The sequence below is a fragment of the Vulpes lagopus genome, chromosome 17, assembly GCF_018345385.1.
Source record: "Vulpes lagopus strain Blue_001 chromosome 17, ASM1834538v1, whole genome shotgun sequence".
In the NCBI taxonomy this organism is placed as follows: domain Eukaryota; kingdom Metazoa; phylum Chordata; class Mammalia; order Carnivora; family Canidae; genus Vulpes; species Vulpes lagopus.
This window is the reverse complement of record NC_054840.1, coordinates 35,026,388-35,038,888: the sequence shown is the minus strand read 5'-3', so window position 1 is coordinate 35,038,888 and position 12,501 is coordinate 35,026,388. Positions and strand designations below refer to the sequence as shown.

Here is a 12,501-nt window from a genome sequence, read left to right as displayed (position 1 = left end):
AGGGAAGGAGAAGTCAAGGGAATCAGAGGACAGACTGGACACAGGATGTGAGAGAAAGACAGGCACCAAGGATGACACCTAGTTTCTGGCCTAAACAACCAGAGATGCAGTGGCTACTTTTAGCTGAGATGAGGACTACCAAGGGTAGGCCAGGTTTTTGGAGAAAGACCAGATTCCCAACTGAAAAGCATAATTCACACCAGTTATTCTTCACAAAAGCCTCTGACAGCTCACACTCCTTTGCAGAGCAGAAGCCAAATCCTCTGCAGTGGTGTCTAAGGGCCCACACCTCAGACCCTTTTCCTTCTGATTTCTTCAGACGTCCTGACTGCTAGAAATTGTTTTTGTGCTCCCTCCCCAAATTTGTATATTTAAACCTAATCCCATGTGGGTGGCCAACAACAAAAGTGTGACACCTTTGGGAGGGGATTAGGTCATGAGGGCAGAGCCCTCATGAATGGGATTTGGGCTCTTTACAAAAGACCCCCCACCCCCACTCCGAGAGCTCACTTTCCTCCTTCCACCAGGGGAGGACAGAGCCAGACAGTCACAAACTAGGAACCCGGCCCTCCTGAGATGCCAGATCTGCCTGTGCTTGGATCTAGGACTTCCCAGTCAACAGAACTAGGAGGAATAAGTTCCTAGGACTCATAAGCCACCCAGTCTATGACATTTTGTTACAGCAGCCCAGAAGAGACTAAGACATCTACATTGGCCACCGTGCTTTGCCCAAGCACACCCAGCAAGCCCATGTCAGGCTCCACACCTACTGTAAGCGATGCTCTGCTCCCAAGGTATTTCCAGAGCTTATTCTCTCACCCCTTTTGCTCAAATATAACCTTTTCAGAAAGGCCTTCCCAGGACTTCCTACATAGATTCCACCAGCCAGCGGCCCCTTCCTTGCCCATTTGTTCTTGACACCTTATTCGCTCAATTTCTGACATATTTATCATCTTCTCATGTGACTTGTTTCGTCTGTCTCTTCCTCCCACCTCCTAAAATGGAAGCTCCAAGAGATCAAGGATGCTTGCCTCTTTTCCTGCTGCTATAATCACACTGCCTCAAACACAGCAGGTGACCTACAAATACTTGTTGGATGAGACTGGCACAAAGAATAATCTTATTACAGATTCAGGAGAACTTCACTCATGTTCCTGGGGTCTTGAGGGAAAAGAGTAAAAGCATATTACAGATGCGTATACAGCGCAGCCCGGACAGTTCTACCACCAGTTCCCTTCCATCCAGGGTGCCGGTGCGTGACTCCCTTCCTATGTCCCCCGCTCCCAACACTGAAAACACCTGGGATCAGTTCACAGACAATGCACTTAAACAAAAGCCCACCCAGCTTATTTTGATGGTGTGTATGGCCTACATCCCTTTCTGGTCCCATCTAGGCAGCCACCCTCCCCTCTGCACCCTGCTCACACCAACCCCACGCTGTTCTGCTTCTCCTCACCCCATAACGGTCCCACCTGTTAATCCGTCCCTGCAGGGAGGTCCTGCCACACCTCTTGTGCTCAACATTCAGCTCTCCCCACCTCCCGTCCCCCCAGAATATCCCAAAAGCCAAGACCCCCATTCCAACGCCTCCTCTACTTTCTCTGGAACACTTAAAATCTTCTAAGGTCTTATTTGCACACGTGTCTGACTTTCAGGAGCAGATCATCCACTCTGTTCACCCCTGTGACCCTGCTGCCCGGACCACTGGGCAGAAAGGGCGGTAATTTAATGCACTCCTGCAGGCAGGGCTGCGTCCCTCTTTGCCGTCAAAGGCACCGACCCTGGAGGTTAAGAGACTCCCGACGGCAACGAGACCCTGGGCCTATTCCCTCTACCTCGCAGGACCTGGAGCCAGACAGCAGCAACGCCTCTTCCGTGCTGCACACAACAGTCCATTCCGCGGTTAGAAACTTGCGGGAACGGCAAGCCTTTCACTGACGAATGGCCCTCCCAGCCAACCTGCACGTCGCGCCTCCAGGCGAATGTCTCAGGATGAGCCAGGGCAATAAAAAAAGTCGCAGAGAGGGGCAGCTTCCCCCGGCATTTGGCCCGTCACCGCCGACCTCAAAGTCACCCCGGGGAGCCCCGGGGCTGGGTACGTGATGGAAGGGCCCCCAGCACTCGCCCGCGCGCCCCCCACCACCACTGCATCCTGGCGGAGGGTTCCCGGGCCGCACGCCCAGTAACGCAAAGGAGGCGTTTCCCCAAACAGCCGCAGTAAAGGGGAGCGGGAGGGGAGGAGGGGGCTTCCGCCGGGCGCCGGACCCCCAGCCCCGCGCCCGGCCCGGGGAGGCCCGCACCTGCTGCAGGGAGGCGCAGCCCTGACACCGCGACAGGTCCGCCGCCGTCCCGGGCGCCGCCGAGTGCGTCTCGCCCGGCATCATGGTGCCAACGCCGGGCCCCGTGGGCCCGCGCGCCTCAGGGACCCGCGGCCTCGGCCCTGTCCTCCCTCTGCTGACGCTGCCGGGGCCGCCGCCTGCCAGGCCGCTTCCCGCCGGGTCCGGGCGGGTCCATCCGTGCACAGAGGTCCCCGTGGAGGTGGCGAAAGGCTCTCCCGACCGGAGCCGCCTCGGGCACTGGAGAGAAATGCGACCCGGCGCGGCCCCCGAGCGCGACACCGCCCAGCCAGGACCCCGCCCCGCCCTAGCTCGCCCCGCCCCCCGCCGCGGCCCGGGGCTGCCCGCGGCGCCGCCTGAGCGGAATGGGCAGGGGAGCCGGGCCGGGACGGCCGGAGAGGCGCCCGCACGGGAAAAGTCAGGGAGACCAACAGCCTCGAAGGTGCACCCCTTGCGCTGTCTAGGCGGCGACTCTTCCATGCCGGCTTGGGTGTGACAGACTTTGCATAGACACCCACAGCCGCCAGCCAGGGGGCGGGGACCTTAGGTGACGTCACTCGGGCGCCCGCCGGCCCGGAAGGACCCGCACCCGGCGGGCAGGTGTGCGACTTGTGACCGGAGGGAACCGCTCCGCGCCGGTCCGGCGGGTCCCGGAGGGGCCTGGAGACGGCGCCGCGCCGCCCCCGCGGTCCTTGCCGCGGGCCGTGGGGCGGCCGGCCACCTCCTAGCCGCACGCGTGCCTCCGGGCGGGGGAGGAAACCAGCCGCCGCTGGGGCGGCTCGGGCGCGACCCCCGGAGCGCGCGGGGCTTCTCCGCCACCCGCCACCCGCCACCCTCCGAGGACCGCGCGGTCGCCCGCCCTGCCCCGCGCCGCCGTGTAAGGCCCAGACCCCTGCATCCCGCCCGCCGGCGCACCTGCGGACCTGAGCGGCTCCTTCCAGAGTGTTGGGCTCGGGCTGCGGAGCGCGAGGTCCGGGTCGGGGGACCCGGGGGAGCCGGGGGAGCCGGGACCGGCGAGGGGAAGGAGCGGCGTACCTGGGCCGCGCGGGACCCTCGAGGAGGCCCGGTGACCTCCCGTTTCCGGATTCTGATCCCAGACACGTAGATTTCCAGGGGAACTGCTCTGTGATTCAGGGTTCCCCAAATAACTGGAGGTTTTCTCCAGATTAGTAGCTCGCCCCCCCCCGCATACCCCCCCCCCCAGCACGGCTGGAGCCCTCCTCTGCCCTCCCGGCCTCCCCCCTGGCCGGCGCCGCCCGCGCCCGGGTCTGGACCGCCTCCTCCCAGCTGCATCCGCTGTCACCCGCCGGGCCGCCCAGGGCCCGCGTTTTACCTCCACCACCCTGCGTGACACCCGCCTTTTCCGCACTGATTTTTTGTGACACCCACACTTTGACTTGGATCACAGTGATTTTCACGTCTTCTTAGACTTCTCCGTTTTCCTTTTAAACCTTGTGAAGGGCGGTGCACAGTAGGTGCTCAGTGAATGTCCGAGTCAACCGAATTGGCTGCAAGTAATTGAAGGTCAAAAAGAACCCGCGCCCGCGTTCAAGGATCAAAGTGCATCTGTTTCTACCACGACCTGCCTCAAGCCAGTGCTCCAGACATTGAGAGAAAGAAGCAAAAATCTATGTGTAACGCAGGGCAAGCAAACTCTAAAGAGCCGCGTGGTGATGATTTTAGGATTTGGGGGCCCTACAGATCTCTGCGCGTATTTGTCAATAGTTTTGGTTTGTAAAGAACCACTTTTAAGAACAAAACATGCCCCGCCACCCCCACCTGGCTTGGTCAGTGGAGCGTGTGACACTTGATCTGGAGGTCCTGAGTTCAAGCCCCAGGGTGGATGCAGAGGTTACTTGAAAAGTCTTAAAAAAAAAAAACGTAAAACTCATTCTTAGGTTGCAGACTGCAAAGACACACATTATAGGTATAATGGGAGTTGAGGTGGGCCACTGATCAAGGAGCACTGAAAACTACCTGTCCCCTTTCCCACGTGGGGAGCCACAGCTGTTCCTCATTGTGATGGAAACAAGCAGGTGTCTATACTGCAGACAGTGCTGAACGGTCCATTTGGAACCACACACCCGGCTTTAAATTCTCCAGCAAGTGACCAATTTGAGCTGCTGTTGTCTTACAGAGGATTAGCTGCCGTTCAAGTGAAAAGTGACCAGGATGGGGCCAGGTGCAAGGCACCTACTAGGCCGAGAGTAGTTAAGTAACAAGTGATTGATGGCATCATCCATCTTGGAAAACAAATGTATCCTTAGCCTACTCACAAAAATAGTTTGTGGTGTTTTGGTTTGGAGTTTTCAGTTTTTTCAAAAAAATCATTTTTCTCATCAGACTTCCAAGAAAAACGTTGCATTTTTCTGCCTGTGTCCTCACACCTGGAGGGAAGTCTAGATTCGGGCTTCTGATGTGGGGACTCCCTGTGGAGTCCAGTCCACAGTTCAGAGGATCGGACCCTAAAAGTCTCAGGTTTTGCTTCAGGACCTCCCAGGTACTCTCTCAGTAACTTCTCCAAACTAAAGCTTTAGGATGTCACATAACTAAGACGTCACATAAACTGATGATTTAATTTATTAATACGTGCTTCCACTGAAACAGTTAATAGATCTGGTCCAGAGGCCAAGGAGATTACCATCATACATACTCAGAATGGAAAACGATTTGTTGCCTAGAAGTTCCTGTGTTTTGCTTCATGAAGCACCTTCCTCTCATTTGATGCACTTTCCATAATAAAAATAAACTACGTAGCATTATTTTAAAACTCCTCTACACATTTTATGGAGTCCGAATCTGATGAAGTCCTGTGCATTTCCAGACCTGCGATGTAATGCTAACGAGTGGCCACAGGATGCCAGTCTTTCCCTGTATGTTGGACACAAATGGACTTTAGGGAGGATGGAGCTCACTCAGAAAGCAGACGAATCCATTTCCTACAACAAGCATCATCTGCAATAGCGCACAAAACCGGTGTGACTGTTAAGGATGAAGCACAATTTTAAAGGACTCTCACAATTGTGTGACCCTCTTCGGGAGCACACACGTTCACTTCCCTTGTAGGGTATTTTGTGATCACCAAGCAGCTGTAACAGCTTGTCACCTGAAATGCTTCCTGTGGCTTCTGGGATCTGGAGAAGGGAGGTAGCAGTCTCGGAGAGGCGAGGGAGACAGGATTCTGTTAGGGAGCGTTGGTGTGCACAGTGCAGCCCACCCCTCCTAAAGAAGAGGGCAGGAGAGGGAAGAGGGAGAAGAAGTGTGGGATGAGCCGCTCCAAGCTAGACATGTGCCCTGGCGTGACTCAGTGGGAACCCAGGAAGGCCAGTGGTGGGAGATGCCCGAGGCCGTGGGAGTGGGGTGGGGCACACCAGAAGCAAGCCACATGTCGGCTTTGGACAAAAGTGAGGGTATTCTGTGCACTAGATCCTGCAGGCGTCCAGGTGGAAACTGTCCGGGCCCCAAGAGGACAGCCAGGAGGCACGTAAGATGCCTAGCAGGTGTTGGAGATGCCCAGGGCCGAGGCAGAGTGGAAGCAGACAGCCGGAAGTAAAACGTGGCTCCCACACACCCCCCTCAGGAGAAGTGCAGCTGGAGGGGGGCTGCCCTCGCCCCATCCTGGGGTCTGCTGCTCAGGGAAGTGTTTCAGTTTCTCTGAGGGATTCGAGACCTCCCTGGCACCCCTGCAACTAGCTTGCAACTACATACTGGTTGAGCGTCCGCAGCAGCGGCCTGGCTCCTAAGACCCGCCCAGGCTCTCCACCACCTGCCCGTGGGAACAGAGATGCACCCCAGGGCACTGAGCCTGTCGCCCCCTTGCGCACCCTGCCCTGTGATACTGGGACCGTGGAGCCACGTGGCCACCTTGCCCACTGGGGTCCTGCAGGCCCTGTGGAGAGCAGGGCACTGGTCCGCCTCCGCCTCCCCTCTCCTCCCGTTGAATTCCGGGTCCTGTCCGGGTCTCTCATCCTTGCTGTGCCCCAGGCCACATCTGATTTTATCCCCAGAGAAATGTTTCTCTGACATTTGCAGAACCAGACTGACACGGGACCCAGCGTCCGAGTGCAGAGACCCAGGCCAACCCAGCAGTCCCCCTCCTCGGATGCCTGAGTTGGAGCTCGGGCGGCACGTCCTCCAAGTGTCCACGGTTTGCTCACCCCATCCTCTTCCCTTGTTACCTGCAGCCTGAGGGGCGGTAGGAGCTTCTCGCGGGATGGGAGGTCGCCGCAGTGCTGCAAGCAGGGACTCCCCTCAGTAGCCCGTCTGTGCAGCTCATCCTCTGACCTGAGCAGTTCGTGAACCCGAGTCACAGCAGAACCAGCCACAAGCTGTCTCCTCATGGCCTCTCCTCCCAGCCCAGCCATGGAGCCTTTTCGGGGGCGGGGGGGCTGGAGATGCTGAAGGCCAGAGCCCACCGAGCCTCTGTCTCCCTGACCCCTCCCACTGGCATCTGAGAGGAGCTAAGCCACCATAACTTGTGCTGCATTTTGTGTTGCTGGGAAGCATCTGTGAGGCCCCTGGGCCCAGACGTGGTCCAGGGTGAGAGGCCCCAGGGAGCTGGAGTCGCAGGAACTGGTGGCGGGACCCTCAGCAGGGCACCTTCATGAGGGCTGTGCCCAGTGGTGCCCTTGCACATCTGCCTCACATGTGCCGTGTGCCCCCCTCCGCGATGCCTCTCGCAGCAGGCACCAGGTTCCTGGCCTGCACACCAGGTCGCTCTAGGCTGCCACCCTGCGGGGTGGCACTTGGCGTCCCAGGCTGCACATCCTGCAGTTAAGGCTCGTGCCCGCGCACCTGCTCTGCGGACCTCCCTGGGATTCTTCTGCATGTCTCATTTTTCTTTTTTAAGATTTGTTTATTTACTTTGGAGAGAGAGACCAAGTGTGTGTGCAAGCAGAGGTGGGGGGCAGAGAGAATCTTGAGCAGGCTTCACACTGAGCAGGGAGCCCAATGTGGGACTCAATCCCAAGACCCTGAGGTCATGACCCGAGCGGAAGTCAAATGCTCAACCGACTGGCTACCCAGGCACCCCTGCAAGTCTCATTTTATTGTCTTATTTTGATACCATTCCCACTCTTCCTTTTACCCTCCCACCCCTGCCACTCCGCGCAGCTGAGCATCATCAGGCCCTGCGGTCCCATCTCCACCTGCCCCCCCCCTCGGCCCCACAGCTGCCACTACCCTCCAGGGACCCCCAGCTCCGATGGCCAGGGAACCCTTCACTGCGAGCTCTTCCCCCCTTCACCACCAGCCACAAGTGGCATCCAGCTGCTCATGACAGTGATGCTGCTGAGAGGAGAGGTGGACAGGCTCCGGATTCAATGTCTCCACTGCAGCAGAAACAAAGTCGGGACCCCCTTCCACAGCCTGCATGGCTCCCCTGGATCTGGCCCACACCACGCTTTGTCACGTACCCCCACTGTCCTACAGATCTTCTGGGGCCAGCTCATTCCCCTGGTCCGGGCCTCATCCCACCTGCCCCTCACATACGGCTCTTATATTTCCTTTGCAACACTACCCCACTTGTCCCAGAAAGTAGATAAATGTGAGCGATGTGAAGGGGCCGAACTGGAGCCAAGCCTTGCCTTGCCCCCTGTCCTCCTCCTCCCGGAACGTGAGCCGGGAGTGGCCACCTGCCCAGCCTGTGTTTCCCAAAGCTCAGAGCCACAGGCGGTGCGGTGCGGGGTGCTGGGAGCACCTGCTCGGCAAGGGGACAAGTGTGCTCTTCGGCAGCTCTAAGTGGCTGTTAGTGTAGAAGCAAACGAGCGGAGAGTCAGAGTGATGAAGCGCTTGTCTCCCACATCACAGGGAGGAGGTGGCAGAGATGCGTCCCCAGAGCCACACAGCAGCTACACCTGCCTCTGCGCCCATCGGGGCCTCCACCTGGCTCTTCCCCAAAGTTGGCCTAACACCCCAGCACCTCCCGTCTGAGGGTTCCCTGGGCTCTCCCACACCTCCACCCACCCGGTGCCCTCCTGCATCTCCCCACGTCCACCTGAGAGCCGTCCAAGAGGTTTTTCCTGCCAAGTCCCTATGCTGCGACTCCTTTAACGTGGGCCTGGTTCCTGCTCACCTGTGTTCACGGAGACCAGAGACAGGGGCCGTTCACCTTGTCTTCTCTTTCCCAGTGTTCATTCATCATGCAGCAAACATCACTGGATGAGAACATGTGCCAGAGACTGGAGCAGGCCCACAGCAAGCCTCAGGGAGGGGGCGCGGGACACACGTCCCTGCCCTCGTGCAGCTTGCTCCCTCCCTTCCTCCGTAGTGGCTCTGTCAGCCTGGACCCTCACCACCAGGCTGGCTTCTAAAAAGCACCTGCGCCGCAGGCCCAGCCAACTTCCAGCTGCTTCCAGCACCAACACCGGCTGGACAATTTGTGGGGCCCAGTGCAGGATGAACACCAGGCCCCTTGTTCAAGGCATAGTAAAGCTTTTTAAATGCCAACAGCAAAGCTCTAGAGCAAGAATGAGCCCTGGAGAGTGGATGGTGCACTGGGAAGGGGCCCTGCTCCCACCCTCCCAGCCTGACCTGCTCCCAGCCTCCTGCCCCACGGGGTCTCCCCTCCTCCCAGGCCACCCTCCCTTGCAGATGCAGCAGCTCACCGCAGGGGAGCTGGGCTCCTACTTGCCCCAGCCCTCCTCTGCCTTCTAGGCACCAGCTTCCAGCCCGTCCAGGGGCACTGACTGATTTCCCACCCTCACCAAACTCTGATTCCCGGCCTCATGCTTCTCTGTCTGTCCAGGCCCTTCATGATTCTGGTTACACAGGACCTTTACCGCCTGTGCTCTTTATTACTCGTCTCTCCCGGGGCTATGATCATAAGGCTCTAGGAAGCCCTGGGACAACTGCTGAGTGACCCCAGGAAGCAGCCCAGGAATGGAACGTTTCTTTTTCTTTTTATTTTATTATTTTATTTTATTTTATTTACATTCAATTAACATATAGTGTATCATTAGTTTCATAGGCAGAGTTCAATGATTCATCTGTGTATACAACATCCTGTGCCCATGAAGTAAGAAATGGAATGTTTCTAGGAAGGAACACTGTGGGGGCGGGGGAAGGGGGCTTCAGGCAAAACTGACCTAACAGGATGTTTGTCAGAGACAGCCAACGGGACGTCTCTAGGGACCAGTGGATTAGGCTTCAGGAGGGTCAGATATTGAGGATGGGGGGTTCTGGTTAAATAGACTCAGTGGGACTCTTGATAAGATTGGGACAGGGCGCCCAGGTGGCTCATTGGTGAAGCGTCTGCCTTCAGCTCAGGTCATGATCCTGCAGTCCTGGGATCCAGCCCTGCATGGGACTCCCTGCTCGATGGTGAGTCTGCTACTCGCTCTCCCTCTGTGTGCTCTCTTTCTTTCTTTCTCTCTCTCTCCCGTAAATAAAATCTTATAAAAAGGGGGGGAAAAGCCACACAATGCAGAGATGATCATAGAAGCCCCGGAGTCAGGCCCACGTTGAGAAGAGACCTCAGAGTGTCGCTGGCGTTGGGTCAGAACAAGAGGCAGCCGCTGTCTCCTCATGCCCACTGCTGCCAGAGCAGATCTGCTAGTGGGGCTCCCCCAAGATGCCACCTCATGGAAGGATGGCACTCCCAGGAGAAATGGGAGCCTCTGCCAGAGTCAGAGCCAAGACCTGCTGAGGGAGGCTCTGCTCCTAGGAAGTCCACCAGGACATTTCCAAGTTAGACACCTTGTAAAGAACCTTACCACCTCGAGGCCAAGGTGATAGGAGCTGGGCAGACTGCACCAGAGAGCCGTGCGAAGAGATGCCCTTATCTTTATATATAGATTTATTACATAATATATATATTTATTACATTGTATATTTATTACATAATATATATTAATTACATTTTATATATACATATATATATTATTTATTTGACAGGGACAGTGGGCACAAGCAGGAAGAGCAGCAGAGGCAGGGGGAGAAGCAGACTCCCAGCTAAGCAGGACATGGGGCTCCATCCCAGCACCCTGGGATCACGAGCCGAGGGCAGATGTTTAACCGACTGAGGCACGGAGGTGCCCTTACCAGGCACCTGCCTGCAGGTTTACATCTGACCCCCTGGTCCTTTGAGGCAAGTGTGAGGAGGGCTCTCTGCTGGACCCGGTCTGAGGACCGGTGCTCCCGTAAAGACCGGCTCCTTGTTCTACTTTCTGGGGATCCCAGCCGCTGCCTAGAAACAGCCGCACCAGGCCCCCGGGAGCCATCCCCCCGGTGGGAGGCCCCTCCATGGCCGGGGAGCAGCTCGGGGGTCCGCGCCACCTCCTCCCGTCCAGCCCTCTGCACACCTCTGCCCCTGGGCTGGCTTCAGGGGTCCGGGCAGTCCCTGTTCCACCACCGTTCCTCGGAGCCGGGGCCCTATCCCATGGTCTCTGCGCGCTGCGCTCCCGGGCCGTCCCCGGTGCCTCACGGTGGGTCCCACAGCTTCTGCCCGCGTCCTGCGTCCTCACGTGCCCCGCCCCAGCACCCACTGTGTCTGCCCTGCCCGCCGTTCCCCTCCCCGAGCACCCGTCCCCCGCTCACGGCACCGGGAAGGGCCCCTTGTCCGCTGTACTGAAACCCCCCTCGACTGTCCTCACCCTACACCGTCATCTTTTTGTCACTGGACGATGAGGTCTGCGAAGCCCTTTCGGGGCCGCCCCAGGCTGGCCCATGGGCCGTGGGCGCCACACAGGGAAACTTTCGTGCGTTCGTGAGCTTGGTGAGGGCACTTTCCCCGGGCTCTGCGGGAGGGCCTGGAGCCTGTGGCCGCTCCTGGCAGGTGTCCTGGGGCTCCCGGAGCTGCGGCTTTGGGGTACTGCCCTGCGCAGCCTCGCCCTCGCCCCGGGCCAGGAGCTCCCGGACCACCGTGATCGCCGCAACTCTTCGGGCTCTGCCTCTTGTCCTGGGACGAGGAACCGCTGCTCTGCATCTCAGCAGTTACTTTTAAATTTTCTTGGTGCCTGGAAGGGAGAATATGGAGTCAAGGGAGAGTTTTGTTTTTTATTTTTTCCTGGAAAAGGATCCAATGAAACGCGTCTGTAACCTTGACCAGAGTGTAAACCCATGGAGCTCTTCCTGTCATTCCTCATGGTGGACCTCCTCCTGAGAACACGGTACACTTTCCAGGGACCCAGAAAAGCGCTGCAGGTGTTTTCCCTGGGCCCAGGGAAAGACAGATTAGTAAAGCTGGGGGACCTGCATGTTGGCCGGGTGCTGCCAGGGCTCACAGCATCTTGGTTACAGTACTGTCACCCTTCCTCCCTGATCCTGTGTCCTCAGGGGCCTGGGACCCTCTGGCTGGACCCCCCCCCCCCCCCCCCCCCCCCGTGTAGGCTGCTCCCTCTCAGCTCTCTTGCTTGCCCCCCTGCCCCGTCAGCATCCCCAGCCCCAGAGCTCAGCCCTCGACTCTCTCTCCCTCATTTCCTACCCAACCCCGGGTGTGTGGCTTGCAGGACCCGTTTTTGCCTGGGCCTCTGGCCTAGACTCTAGAGGCAGGTGCTCAGGGAGCATGTGCTCTCTCCTGCCATGTGCGACAGGCATCCCGAACATTCCCCAGCTTGCTGAATTGCAGGGCAGCACGTTCTGCACATCCAGGGCCCAGAGCTGGGGAGTATCCCTCATGCCTCATCCAGCTCCCCAGCAGCTGGGCAGCCACACAGTCAAAGCACCTGCGGCCCCCACCCCTCCCACCCCTCTGTCTCACATCTGTCCCACATGCTCATGCAAGTGATGCTTTCTTTCTTTTTTTTTTTTTTTTTTTTTAAGTGATGCTTTCAAACATAAACCAGAGCAGACTCCTCTTTGGACCAAGAGAGTGGGGGAAAAAATCACAATCTTCCTGGAAGACCTGTTCTTGTTCCCACCCCTCTTCCACATGCATCCCATTGTGGGTGGGGGGCTTGGGCTGCAGAGGGACACCAGGCACCCTCTGACTCTTTGTATTACTCTCCCTTCTCGCAGAATGTTCTCCCCACCCCCACCCCCGCACCATATCTGTGGACCTCTCTCCTTACCCCATTCGTGTCCCTGCTGCAATGTCCTGTGACCACAGATCTCTCTAAGTCAGCGACTTTGGGCCATCTCTCTTTCCCTGACTCCTCATCTTCTGAGCTCTCAGCAGCACCGGCCAACACCCATTTGTGGAGGGCTTCCCAGTGCTGGACCCATGCTT

At 57.9% G+C, this 12,501-nt stretch overlaps 1 protein-coding gene across 2 annotated transcripts in view; it reads right to left on the bottom strand.

Moving 5' to 3' along the window:
• Positions 1 to 2,609, bottom strand: part of ICE1 (interactor of little elongation complex ELL subunit 1) — a 64,183-nt gene extending 61,574 nt beyond the window's left edge. For both annotated transcript variants that reach the window (XM_041731720.1, XM_041731721.1), the window contains exon 1: positions 2,301 to 2,609. In XM_041731720.1, coding sequence (XP_041587654.1) covers positions 2,301 to 2,384 — 84 coding nt within the window. In that variant the 5' untranslated portion in view covers positions 2,385 to 2,609. The remainder of the gene's footprint in view (positions 1 to 2,300) is intronic.
• Positions 2,610 to 12,501: the final 9,892 nt, after the last annotated feature.